At 49.4% G+C, this 12,693-nt stretch overlaps 1 protein-coding gene across 1 annotated transcript in view; it reads left to right on the top strand.

Annotated features, from left to right (window-relative positions):
• The first annotated feature begins 7,185 nt into the window (after positions 1-7,185).
• The window catches only part of STOX1 (storkhead box 1), a 46,123-nt gene continuing 40,615 nt past the window's right edge, over positions 7,186-12,693 (top strand). Inside the window, exon 1 of the mRNA XM_059662525.1 lies at positions 7,186-7,609. Coding sequence (XP_059518508.1) covers positions 7,300-7,609 — 310 coding nt within the window. The 5' untranslated portion in view covers positions 7,186-7,299. The remainder of the gene's footprint in view (positions 7,610-12,693) is intronic.

The raw sequence follows: 12,693 nt of genomic DNA, 5'->3' as shown, positions 1-12,693 counted from the left end.
GAGCCTCTCTGGAGATCAAGACCAGAACTTGGCTGGAGATCCTGGCTAGGCTGCTGATCAACTGAACGCTGTCTCCATGTCATTCCTTCTTCGCCGACTCCGTCCACACCTTTGGGGACCCCTGGACCTGCTGGGGCTGGACCCCGGCAGCCCTGGGCATTAACTGTTGGACACCCAGGTTTTCCTTGTGATTTACCCTCAAACTAGAAATGTGTTTGTGTGTAGTGAGACCAGGCTAGTGAGAAAGCAGCAAGAGCACGGTTATCCTCGATCAAGCACGAGCTGAATTAGTTTTGATTTAGGTGGAATGAATTGATGGCCCAGACACTGGGCTACGTGCGGGGTCACAGAGATGAGTCAGGCAAGGGCCTGGCCCTCCAGAAATCTCAGGTTGTCTGATGAGACCAGTAACTAAATATTATAGCCCTTAACACAGGTGTTAACCATGTGCTCCAAGAACAGATGGAATCTTGCTGGATGTGTCACAGGTGTTATGAGCGGGGCTTTGCGGGGTGGCACCTGGTAGAAGGAGGAAAAGGCCTTCCAGACAGAGGGAAGAGTGTGAGCAAAGGCATCTTCTTGGGAAGGTGTGTGATTGTGCGTTGCTGCAGCATAGACTCTTGGCTGGGTTAAAGAAGGAGGGCATGGATGGAAACGGAGGTGAAGCTAGAAAGACAGGCTGGAGTCAGGGTGTGAAGAGCTTTGAATGCTCTGCTTGGGACACACATCAGGCAGATGTGGGCATCAAACGCTCTAGTTCACCTTCTCTCGCAATTATACCGCAGTAGGTATGAATTTGTTCTCTGTCAGGTCCAGGTTTCTAAATAAAATCAAATCAAACTCAATCCAGCCGGTATGGCTCAGTGGTTGAGCGCCAACCTGTGAACCTGGAGATTGCAGTTTCCATTCCCAGTCAGGGCACATGCCCTGGTTGGGGGCTCAATCCCCAGTAGGGGGCGTGCAGGAGGCAGCTGATCAATCACTCTCTCTCATCATTGATGTTTCTATTTCTCGCTCCCTCTCCTTTCCTCTCTGAAATCAATACAAATATTTTTTGAAAAATCAAACTCCAGGTTCCAGTTGCCAGAGTTGACCAAAGATTGAATCTTGACCATGTTTTGGGGAGTCTACTCCTTGGAGTTGTCAACAACAACAAGCTTGGGGTTGTGCACGGTATGCAGAAGGTGCCTGGCCTTTTCCTGGGAAGCTCATTATAGTTACGTTGGCATATACTGCCACACAGGACTGATGTCGAGGGCTGCTCCTCCACCTCCACTGACTACCAAGCTCCGAAGCGCTGTGCTGGTGTAAGGACCATGCTGCTTCAGAGACCCTTTCACTGTGTTCTCAAGGCTGACCCCTTGGCCTGGCCTCCACAAGCATCAGCAAGTATTCCTCCATAAGGGCTACTCTTGGGAAAGGGGCCTCCTACTAGTGCCACTCCTCTGTTCAACGAAAGGCACTAGCTTCCCATTCCCTCCGCTTTAGGGCAAGCCATGTTCATCTTCCTCAACAGTCCCAAGCCAAAAGCTCTGTGTCCTGTCCCAGGAAAGGCCACTGTACTTTCGAAGTCAACAGCAAGTTGGATGAGCTAAATGCATCTTCACAAAAATGTGATCATGGGAGAGGCATTGTATGTGCCTTAACAGTTACTGTGGAGACATGGTCTTTCCTAAAGTGGGTTTATCTGGGCAGGGATTTCAGGCTTGATAAGGTGGACAAGAGAAGGATCCTCTGGAAATAGGAGAGGAGAAAAGTGAAGTAAATTGTTAGCAATTATTTACTCCTGACGGAATAAAATTAACAGTCTTCAAAATTTCCATTTGTTATCTTAACTGGTTTGGTTCAGTGGATAGAGTGTTGGCCTGCAGAGTGAAAGGTCCCAGGTTCGATTCCGGCCAAGGGCATGTACCTTGATTGTGGGCACATCCCCAGTGGGGCGTGTGCAGGAGGCAGCTGATCGATGTTTCTAACTCTCTATCTCTCTCCTTTCCTCTCTGTAAAAAGTCAATAAAATATATTTTTAAAAAATTCCATTTGTCAAAATGACCAGAGATAATCTTTTAATGTCCTGATATAAATTTCTGGAAGTATTTTTTGAAAAAGTATTTATATATGGTAATTAATACACAGTGAAAAAAAGCTTCCCTTACCCTGTTCCCTGTTCCTCTCTCTAGAGCTAATCATTGTTATCACCAACTTTAAAAAAAAAAGTTTGATTCTAGAGAGAGAGAGAGGAAAGGAGAGGGAGAGAGAGAAACATCCTTGGCTGCCTCCTGCAGGGCTCCCACTGGGGATTGAGCCTGGACACCCCCCCGCCCCCAACCAGGAATTAAACCAGGAACCTCTCCGTGCCTGGGACGAAGCTTAACTGAGCCTTACCGGCCAGGGCATCAGCAGCTTGTAATGTATTTCCTGGAGATTTCCCAGATACACATGCATATATGTGCCCATTTTTTCTTTTTTAACAGTAGCTGGTCTAGCGTACACTAGACCTACTATTCTATTTACTTTTTACTAAAATTTATTTGGGATATTGCCTTAGATAAGCATATAAAGTTCTATCCATCTTTTTAAAAATATGTTTTTATTGATTTTAGAGAGACAGGAAGGGAGAGGGAGAGAGAGATAGAAACACTGATGAGAAAGAAACATCATCAATCGGCTGCCTCCTGCATGCCCCTAACTGGGAATCCAGCTGCAACCCAGTCATGTGCCCTGACAGGGAATCGAACCGGTGACATCCTGGGTTGATGCTCAACCACTGAACCACACTGGCCGGGCTCTATGCATCTTTTTAATGACTGCTTAGCATGCAGCTTAGATTTGTATATAGTGTTAGAGTTACGTTGTCCTTTCTCAGGCATAGAGTCCACTGAAAATGTAAAATTTAAAAAATCCCTCTATCCTGAGAATTTTTAGTTAATTTTGACTACTCTGTGCCTTTTAAGTGGAGAATGAATGTTTGTGGTCTGGTCTGCAGGAGCCACAAGATGGAAGGCTCTTGAGAAGTTCCATTTGTCTAGTTTTGCTATATGATACAGGCAGAGTTGGAAGCTATAGTTTTCTTTCTTTCTTTCTTTCTTTCTTTCTTTCTTTCTTTCTTTCTTTCTTTCTTTCTTTCTTTCTTTCTTTCTTCCTTCCTTCCTTCCTTCCTTCCTTCCTTCCTTCCTTCCTTTCTTTCTCTCTTTCTTTTTTTCTTTTTGTTAATCCTCACTTGAGAGTATTTTTCCATTTATTTTTAGAGAGAGTGGAAGAGAGGCAGAGAGATACAGAGAGAGAAACATCAAACATTGATGTGAGAGAAACACATTGATTGGTTGCCTCCCGCACACACCCCAACTCAGGACGGGGGATAGAGTCTGCAGCGGAGGTACGTGTCCTTGACTGGAATCAAACCCAGGACCCTTCAGTCCTTTGGCCCGTGCTCTATCCACTGAGATAAACTGACTAGGGTTGCTCTTTCTTTTCTTTTTTAAGTTGTGCATTTTTAAAATATGTATATTTTATTGATTTTTTTTTTACAGAGAGGAAGAGAGAGAGTTAGAAACATTAATGAGAGACACATTGATCAGCTGCTTCCTGCACACCTCCTACCCGGGATATGCCTTGATGGGGATCGAACCTGGGACCTTTCAGTCCGCAGGCTGACGCTCTATCCACTGAGCCAAACCAGTTAGGGCTAAGTTGTACATTTTTAAATTGATTTGAAAGAGAGAGAGAGAGAGAGAGAGAGAGAGAGAGAGAGAGAGAGACAGCGATTTGTTGTCCTTTCACCTATTTATGCATTCATTAGTTGCTTCTTTATATGTGCCCTGACCAGAGATCAAACCCACAACCTCGATGTGTCAGGATAATGCTCTAACCAACTGAGCTACCCGGCCAGGGCCTGTAGTTTTAACATTTAAGATATGTCCCTAACCGGTTTGGCTCAGGGGATAGCGCGTCGGCCTGAGGACCAAAGGGTCCCGGGTTCGATTCCAGTCAAGGGCATGTACCTTGGTTGCAGGCACATCCCCAATAGGGGGTGTGCAGGAGGCAGCTGATCGGTGTTTCTAACTCTCTATCCCTCTGCCTTCCTCTCTGTAAAAAATCAATAAAATATATTTTTTAAAAAAGATATGTTCCATTTTATAGGAGTTTGAGAATTGTGGGGGTTGAGTAGCTGATCCTTTGGGAAAACTAACGCTGTACAGTTTAAAATTTTTCTCTTTACATTCTTTCTCCCTTCTTTGTTAATTGGACTAGCGTAAATAAAATAAGGGACATTTCGCACCTCTGAAATCTCTATCTCATGATATCAGGCCGTGAGATTTCACATCTGGGTCTACCTTGGGGCATCCTTGCAGCCACAGGCCCTGCTAATAAGGGCCTGGTTGAGCATTTCCAGTTCAAATTCTTGGAAGAGAGAATGCAGCTCAGGACAAATTTTCACATCAGATACAGGTCCAGTGAGTCAGAATGAAGGCCGTCTGGCTTCCCCCTCTAGCCAGGCGTGTGGGCAAGGAGACGCTGGGATCTGCACTCACCATCTACGAGCTTTGTTCTCGGACGAGCGGCCGCAACTTTCTAAACTTTTGTTTTTTTCGTGAAAGATGGGGCTTGATCATATTCCTCCTTTCAGAGAGTTAATTTTGAGAATGAAATTAGATCACACGTGTAAAAAAAACCCTCTGTGCAGTTCCAGGCACAGAGGGAGCTGTGAGTAAATGGGAATCATCATCGTCATGATTACGATGGAAAAGGCCCGGTCCTGGGTGCTAGACCCACGGAGTTCAAAGTCATAGTGCCCCATGATGACACAGAACTCGGGGAGGAACTTTGTTCTCCCTGAGGCTGCACAGGTAAAGGAGGTTACTTCATTTGGACTCTCAGCTGTCTTCATCCATCCATCCATCTTAGAGTCAGAGTTCAGATGGGAGGGTATTGTCTCAGGCTTGTACGCTAATCAGAACTGAAAATTTAGTCACAGGGAACCCTGACCTGGCAGTGGTCTGACTCCATTTCTTACTATGTCCGTGACTGGGAAACACATCTTAATCTAACCGAGCTGTAGTTTCCTTATCTGTAACACGTGCATGCGAATAGCAATGAATGCAGAGCTGTGACGTTAGCGCCCCAATATAGAGAGAGTGTTCGATAAATGCGAGTGATTGCTATGTGATATCACCATCCATCATTTATTGTGATGGTTACTAGGGACAGTTATAGATGGTCCCAGTAGTTGTTACTGATGATGGGTGAAGTGAGGGAGTGGGGAGTCTGGAATGAGGCCCAGGTCTTGCCAAGCACTTCTGTTCCCTCTTACACTGCCCATTTCTAGTGGTAGTAATGCCCTTCCCCTCCTTGTGTTGTAATGTGCCCCCCGAATCACACAAGGACGCCTCAAGAAGTCGAATGAAGGCCCTAACCGGTTTGGCTCAGTGGATAGAGCGTCGGCCTGCGGACTGAATGGTCCCAGGTTTGATTCCGGCCAAGGGCATGTGCCTTGGTTGTGGGCACATCCCCGGTGGGGGGTGTGCAGGAGGCAGCTGATGGATGTTTCTCTCTCATCGATGTTTCTAACTATTTCTCTCCCTTCCTCTCTGTAAAAAAATCAATAAAATATTTTTTTTGTTTTTAAAAAGAAGTCGAATTAAGGAGTCACATTTATTTCAAAGCTGGGACTACGAGAAGGCAATGCTCTCCAAATCTCGTAGTGATAAGATGGCCGCAACACCAGATTTATATAGGCAAAAATCACAAAGGTATTGATGACATCTCGGGGTTTGGAATGAAGAGCCTGGTTTGCAAAAAAGCAGTTTGTTACAGAAGCTAGATTGAGCCGATTAGTTATCTATAAAGATCAGTTATAGTTTTGAGTCTTGGGACCACTGAGTTGACAGGAACATATTATCTGGAGCCACTGAAGCAATTTAGAGTAATTGTGCAGTCCTGGTCTCCAGGTACAGAGGAACGTGTTTTCTAAAACCAGTATGACCACAACCAATGGGGTATTCAATGGAATGGGATGATTTATATAGTTCAGAAAATCAAAATAACTTTTGTATTGTTTTAGCAAGCAAATAATGACAGAAGCCAAGTCAGCAGGGTTAAAATATTAAACAGCAATTCCCACCCAAGCGTGGTTGCTACCGTGCTTCACTTTCCCATTCCTTCTTGGGGGAGCCCTCTCCCAGTGCCTCTGTCCTCCCCATCTGCATTGTCCCTCACTCCTGGGAGGCAGTGGCTACTGTTCTATGACAGATCACCAGTTCCTTCTCCCGTTACACGGGGGGCAAGTCGGAGTCTCAGTCCAGTCCTATCCCCCGACCCAACCCAGGGCGGAATCCCACGGACTTCATCACTGCGCAGCGCTACTGGGCGGCACTCTGGGACCCTTTACATCTCTTATCACTTCAATGTCCCAGGGCGGGGCCAGATCCCAGAACCTCAGAAAGTCACGGGTGAAAAAGTCCTGAGAGTCCCAACTCTTTTTTTAAAAAATATTTTTATTGATTTCAGAAAGGAAGGGAGAGGGAGGGAGAGAGAAACATCAACAATGAGAGAGGATCATTGATCTGCTGCCCCCTGCACGCCCACATTGGGGATGGAGCCCCAACCGGCCCACCGAACTGTGACCTTCTGGTTCATACGGCTACGGTCCACGGAGCCACGCCGGGGCCCAGCGCCTTATTTTATAGGACAATAAGCTGAAGCTCAGAGGGAGGGGAAGTAAACTGTCTAAACAGGTTAGGAGCCGACAGATTCAAACCTGGGTTTCCGGCATGAGCGAGGCTCTTGACACCTCCAGGCTGCCTGTCCCTTGTGGCCCCTCTCACTGGGGGCGACAACAAGCCAGGGCGGCCAGCCGGCCCTCGCGGCTTTGGGGATCCCTGGCCGGCCGTGCAGCCAGCGCCGCGGTGGGAGGCGGCTCGGCTCTCTAGGGGCTGCAGGGCTCCCCGAGGACTTGGGGAAGCCCCCGGGCAGGCCCACTGGAGCGAGGGGAGTCGCCGGGGCGGGGCGGGCAGAGCCAGAATGGGATGTGGAGAGTGAGCTGGTAACTGGGCACTTGGAAACTCTTACAGAGCCCCTCGCGGGTGAGAGCAGCGGCCGGCCCCAGGGCCGCGCGTCCCGCCCCACCCCCGGCCCTCGGAGCCCCGCTGACCCCGCCCCCTGGAGTCCGGTTCCCCGGACAGCCCGCGCCGCGCGCAGTCAGCCGATCGCTCCCGCCGGGCGTGCGGCGCCCGGGCCGCCAGTGCCCTGCGCCCGCCGCGCCCGCCGCTGTGCCAGGCGGGGGGTCACGGCCGTCCGCGCAGCATGGCCCGGCCGGTGCAGCTGGCACCGGGGTCGCTGGCACTGGTGCTCAGCCGGTTGGAGACGCCGGAGGCGGCGGGGGTCGCGGAGGACCCCGGCGGGCACGCGGTGTTCCGCGCCTTTCGCCGCGCCAACGCGCGCTGCTTCTGGAACTCGCGGCTGGCGCGCGCCGCCTCGCGGCTGGCCTTCCAGGGCTGGCTGCGCCGAGGGGTGCTGCTGGTGCACGCGCCCCCCCAAAGCCTGCAGGTGCTGCGCGACGCCTGGTGCCGCCGGGCGCTGCGCCCGCCCCGCGGCTTCCTCATCAGGGCGCTGGGTGAGTGCGGGGCTGGAGGGAGGGGCGCCCGCGCGGGCGGCGGAGACCCAGCCCTGGTTTCCCCGGCTCAGCTTGGAGGGGGCGGCGGCGGGGCGGGTGAGGGGATGAGAAAACAGGCGGGTGGCTGGAGGAGGGCTCTCCTCCGAGCATTCCCTCCAGTTGGGACCCTGACGCCCCGAGCGGTCCCAGCCCCCGGGACACGCCAGGCCAACTCCAGGAGGCCTCCATTGCTCGAGTCTTCCAGCCAGTGGAGCGCGCAGGTTCCTGGCCGAAGGAACTTTCTACTTAGAAAAGTGATGCTTTGGGGAGACAGGCTTTGTGCTCGGGAGCCAGAGGCTTGGTCAGGAGATAGGGGCCTCTGTCTCTGCTCCATGGGGGCGCTTAGAAGGGGAGCCCTAGGGGTTGGCCAGAATCTACCGGTTCTGAACCGGCTGCTTTTATTTATTTTTTCAATTGCAGACTTGGAGCAGTGTGTGGTTTTCGTATTCTGCTGTGTTGGGTGGTGTGGCGGTGTTGGATCAGGGCCTCGCGGAAGGTTTGGGGTCGTTAACTGCTTGGGTAAAAGAAATGACAAATGGCGCTGTGGACACATACCATCGGCTAAATAGAATTCCTCCTTTCCAGCCTTTTCAGAGAGCCCACTTGTTTGAAGACAGGCAGCAGCTTTTGCCTGTGTGACATAGCTTCTCATTTGAGAAACTAAACCACTGCAGCCCGGAGTGAGTGTTCTCTGGCACCGGCCACTACACTCAGGGGGGCTGTCAGCTCCCGGTAACAGCCTGGTTCTGTCTGTCTGCATGTATGTGGGGCTGTGACGGCGATTTGATGGTGTGCTGTTGACAAGTGACCAGTTGTTCCAGCCCTGGATTTTGACTCATACCAAGGAACCCCGCTCTGTCTCAGTCCATAAATCCTCCTCAGAGGAGGAGCAGCAAATAGAAAACATGTGTTTTGGTCCCCAGGGATAAAGAAACGGGAGAGCAAGATGTTGTGCATCACCTGTCAGAGATGATGTCTCTGCATCCCAGGTCAGTGAGGTTAAACCTTGGCTTGTCACCTCCATGCATTATCATTCTGTCTGGTACCCCCCCCCCCCCCCACACACACACCCTTTTTCTTCCCTTAAGAGCAAAAAAGAGCTCATTTGCAAAGCCACATACACGCATTTCATCTCCTTTTACTTGCAGGAGTGAGTGAAGAAAATAGGTTTTTGGCTCTGAAAGCCGAAATTCTCACAGGGGAAGGGTGGATGAAAAACCCTTTTCAGTTCTGTGTCCTGGGTTTTTCTGGTTTGAATTAGCGGTTGCATTCTCTGGTTCCCCCACCCCCTTTTGAAGGGTGAGCATAGAGCCTATTGCAGAAAGGGGGTGGGTGGAGTCGGGGTCTAGACCTGAGGGTGAAATAGAGAGGGCTTGTGCTAAGCCAGAGGCAGCCAAGATGCTTACTACCCGGGGTCCAGTGAGCAGTGGTGAATGCTGGTTCCTGGGCCGGCCCGGGTTAGCTGCCACCTGAAAGAGGCAGTGGACAAAGTGAACACATCACCAGGTGCTCTGATTCTCCACCACGAGGCATGCTGCCTCGTTGCATCACTCAGGACCTAGTGGACACTGTGTCCTATGGAGAGTGCAATGCAGTGGTCTTTACACGGGGCCATCATCCCCGACTTGGGTCTCTTGGCAGAAGTGATGTTGAGGTTTTTAATAGAATCCTGATAAGAATGAAGACATTTAGCCGAAACCGGTTTGGCTCAGTGGATAGAGCGTCAGCCTGCAGACTGAAGGGTCCCAGGTTCGATTCCGGTCAAGGGCATGTACCTGGGTTGCGGGCACATCCCCAGTAGGAGATGTGCAGGAGGCAGCTAATCGATGTTTCTCTCTCATCGATGTTTCTAACTCTCTATCTCTCTCCTTTCCTCTCTGTAAAGAATCAATAAAATATATTAAAAAAAAAAAAAGAATGAAGACATTTAGCTGGAATTTGTACAAAACCACCTTTTGGGACATTTTGAGGCGGCAAATGGGGAAAGATCTTATTTAATGCCAGTTAGTGGATTCATATGGGGGGAGGTTGTTTGAATAGAATCTAACGTGGGGTCCTTGGCTCAGGTGAGAGGAGAGGAGGCATCAAGGCAGCCTTGGAAGGTGGTGAAGGCAGGGGGAGCTGCCTTGCCCCCCAGGAGCTGGGAGTTGCAGTTGGCTTGCTTTCCTGAATCCGGCTTCGGGGAGGCAAGGGAAGAGCTGCGGTGCACTGCTGGGGGCTTCACACTGTACTTGTTACTTTGTGGGAACCAGCAAAACTAGAAAAAAATACAAAGGACCAATTTGGTTAGATCAGTTTGGTCTCTTTGCTGTAGTTTGTTTTTTTTTTTTAAGATATTTTTATTGATTTCAGAGAGGAAGGGAGAGGGAGAGAGAGAGGGACATCAATGATGAGAGAGAATCATTGATCACCTTGCCTGCTGCATGCCCGCCACTGGAGAGCAAGCTGGCAACCCGGGCATGTGCCCTTGACCGAAATTAAATCCGGGACCCTTCAGTCCCCAGGCCGACGCTCTATCCACTGAGCCAAACCAGCTAGGGCTGTAGGTTTTTATTGTTTGTTTGTTTTTTAAATATATTTTATTGATTTTTTACAGAGAGAAAGGGAAAGGGATAGAGAATTAGAAACACTGATGAGAGAGAAACATCAATTCAGCTGCCTCCTGCACACTCCCTACCGAGGATGTGCCCCCAACCAAGGTACATGCCCTTGACCGAGAATTGAACCTGGGACCCTTCAGTCCATAGGCCGAAGCTCTATCCACTGAGCCAAACCGGTTAGGGCTGTTTGTTTGTTTTTAAGGCTCACTTCTCCTACATACAAGTATTTGGGCCTAGGGAATAGTGCCAGCCAGCTGGCAGGGAAAGAGGTAAGGCCATGAGCATTGTAAGCTCACCGTGCCCCCCTGGGTCCTCCTGGGCTTTTGGACCTGGGACTTACGGGGCCTCATAAGAAATGCTGAGGGAGTGCCGTGGCCAAGCAGGCAGAAGTGACCGGAGCCCAGATGCAGACCTGAAGTTAAGGCCTGAAGGGGTTTGTTTTATCCATGTTTTGTGCCCTTTCTTTCCCTCCCCCCTTCACTTTCTCTACCTCGGCTTCCCTCTGATGAGAAGGTATTTCCCAGGCCGAGGGCATTTCCCTAGACAGAGGGACATAGGATGTATATTTTTAAAATTTTATTTTTCACTTACAGTTGACATTCAGTATTATTTTGTATTAGTTTCAGGTGTACAGCATAGGATCTTTAACAAACTAATTCTCTTTTTGTGCTCTAGTCCTCACGTGTTTCCTTCTTTCATTTCTTTCTTTTTAAATTAGCAAATGACATGAGCAGATGAGAGAGGTGAGCCGAGAGCTGGAGGAAGACATCTGTTTACCTAGCTGAACCGCAGGTGGTAGGGGTGGAGGACACCCGGATTTGTTTGGGTGAATCAATTGTTACTCCGGGCCCACACCTACCAGGTAGATGAAAGATTAATGACGGCTTCCTGGGGTAAGGAGGGGGAAGGCCACTTGGCCAAGCAAGTTTGTTCCCTTCTCCTGACATTTATAGCTGAGGTAGCCACATTCTAATCCCATCATTGAATGAGAATGTCTGTGGCTCTTTTACAACATTTGCTTCATTCATTCACTCATGTGCCAGACACTGTTCTAGGTGTTTCGATGTATCTTTCATGGACTGTTTGTCTCCTCCATATTCAGTTGCAGAGGGATAGTTGAGTGGGAGGCTAGGTTCACAGTCTTCTCCATCCCACAGTGACCTGTGTGGGCGGGTTCTGCCTCTGATTGAGTTGGGCCAGAGTTCCCTGGTGTGTGCTTGGGGAGTGGGTAAATACAGATCTGGCAGGTCAGGCTGGTGAGGGGCAGCTAATGTGAGAATCTTCCCACCTCCCCTCATGACCCTTCTCCCTGCTTCCTGAAACATTTCTTTTCTTTTCTTTTCTTTTTTTTAAATATATTTTATTGATTTTCTACAGAGAGGAAGGGAGAGGGATAGAGAGTTAGAAACATCAATGAGAGAGAAACATTGATCAGCTGCCTCCTGCACACCCCCTACTGGGTATGTGCCCACACCAAGGTACATGCCCTTGACCGGAATCGAACCTGGGACCCTTGAGTCCTCAGGCCAACGCTATATCCACTGAGCCAAACCGATTAGGGCCTGAAACATTTCTGAGCACACAGAGATATTATGGTAAAATTGCAAGTGCCTTTGAAGACTAGAGGCCAGTCACTAATTTATGCTAGGTGTAAATGACTGACTGCAGAATCTAGTCTGCGATCTGGTGTGAGAGAGGAACAGCTCAAGGGTATGGGTGCCTGATTGTACAAGAGTTGGGCAAATGTCTTAAATGTTGTCTGACTTATTCTGTGACTCAGGGAATGGCTTAGGGAAGTGTGTAGAGATGGTGAGGAGAGAGAGTGGTCCAGCTCCTATTCTGTCTTGCTTCTGAGGTCCCGCCTTGAATGATAATAGGACATCTTTGTAGGTTTTAGTGGCCAATGGAATTTTTTGTTTGTTTTGCTAATCTTCACCTGAGGATATCTTTCCATTGATTTTTAGAGAGAGTGGAAGAGAGGAGAGAGACACACAGAGAGAAACATTGATGTGAGAGAGACACATCAATTGGTTGCCTCCTGTATGTGCACCAACCAGGGCCAGGGATCAAGCCTGCAACTGAGGTACGTGCCTTTGACTGGAATTGAACACAGGGCCCTTCAGTCTGCAGGCTGATGCTCTATCCATTGGGCCAAACTGGTTAGGGCTAGCTAATGGAATTTTTAAGTTGAAATTTACATTTAGTGAAATGCACAAATCATTAGTTACCATTTGATTCATTCTTCAAATCTATACTAATAAAAGGGTAATATGTTAATTAGACTGGGTTGACCAGACATCTTCTGGACATCCGACTTCCTTCTAAACAAAGCCACCGTGGCAGGGGCTGAGGCAGAGGCGGTTAGGGGCAATCAGGCCAGCAGGGGAGCAAGCAGTAAGGGGTGGTCAGGCCAGCAGGGGAGCAAGCAGTAAGGGCAGTCAGGCT

The sequence above is a fragment of the Myotis daubentonii genome, chromosome 13 (genome assembly GCF_963259705.1).
Source record: "Myotis daubentonii chromosome 13, mMyoDau2.1, whole genome shotgun sequence".
In the NCBI taxonomy this organism is placed as follows: domain Eukaryota; kingdom Metazoa; phylum Chordata; class Mammalia; order Chiroptera; family Vespertilionidae; genus Myotis; species Myotis daubentonii.
The sequence above is the reverse complement of the archived record's forward strand: the minus strand, read 5'-3'. Positions and strand labels throughout refer to the sequence as shown.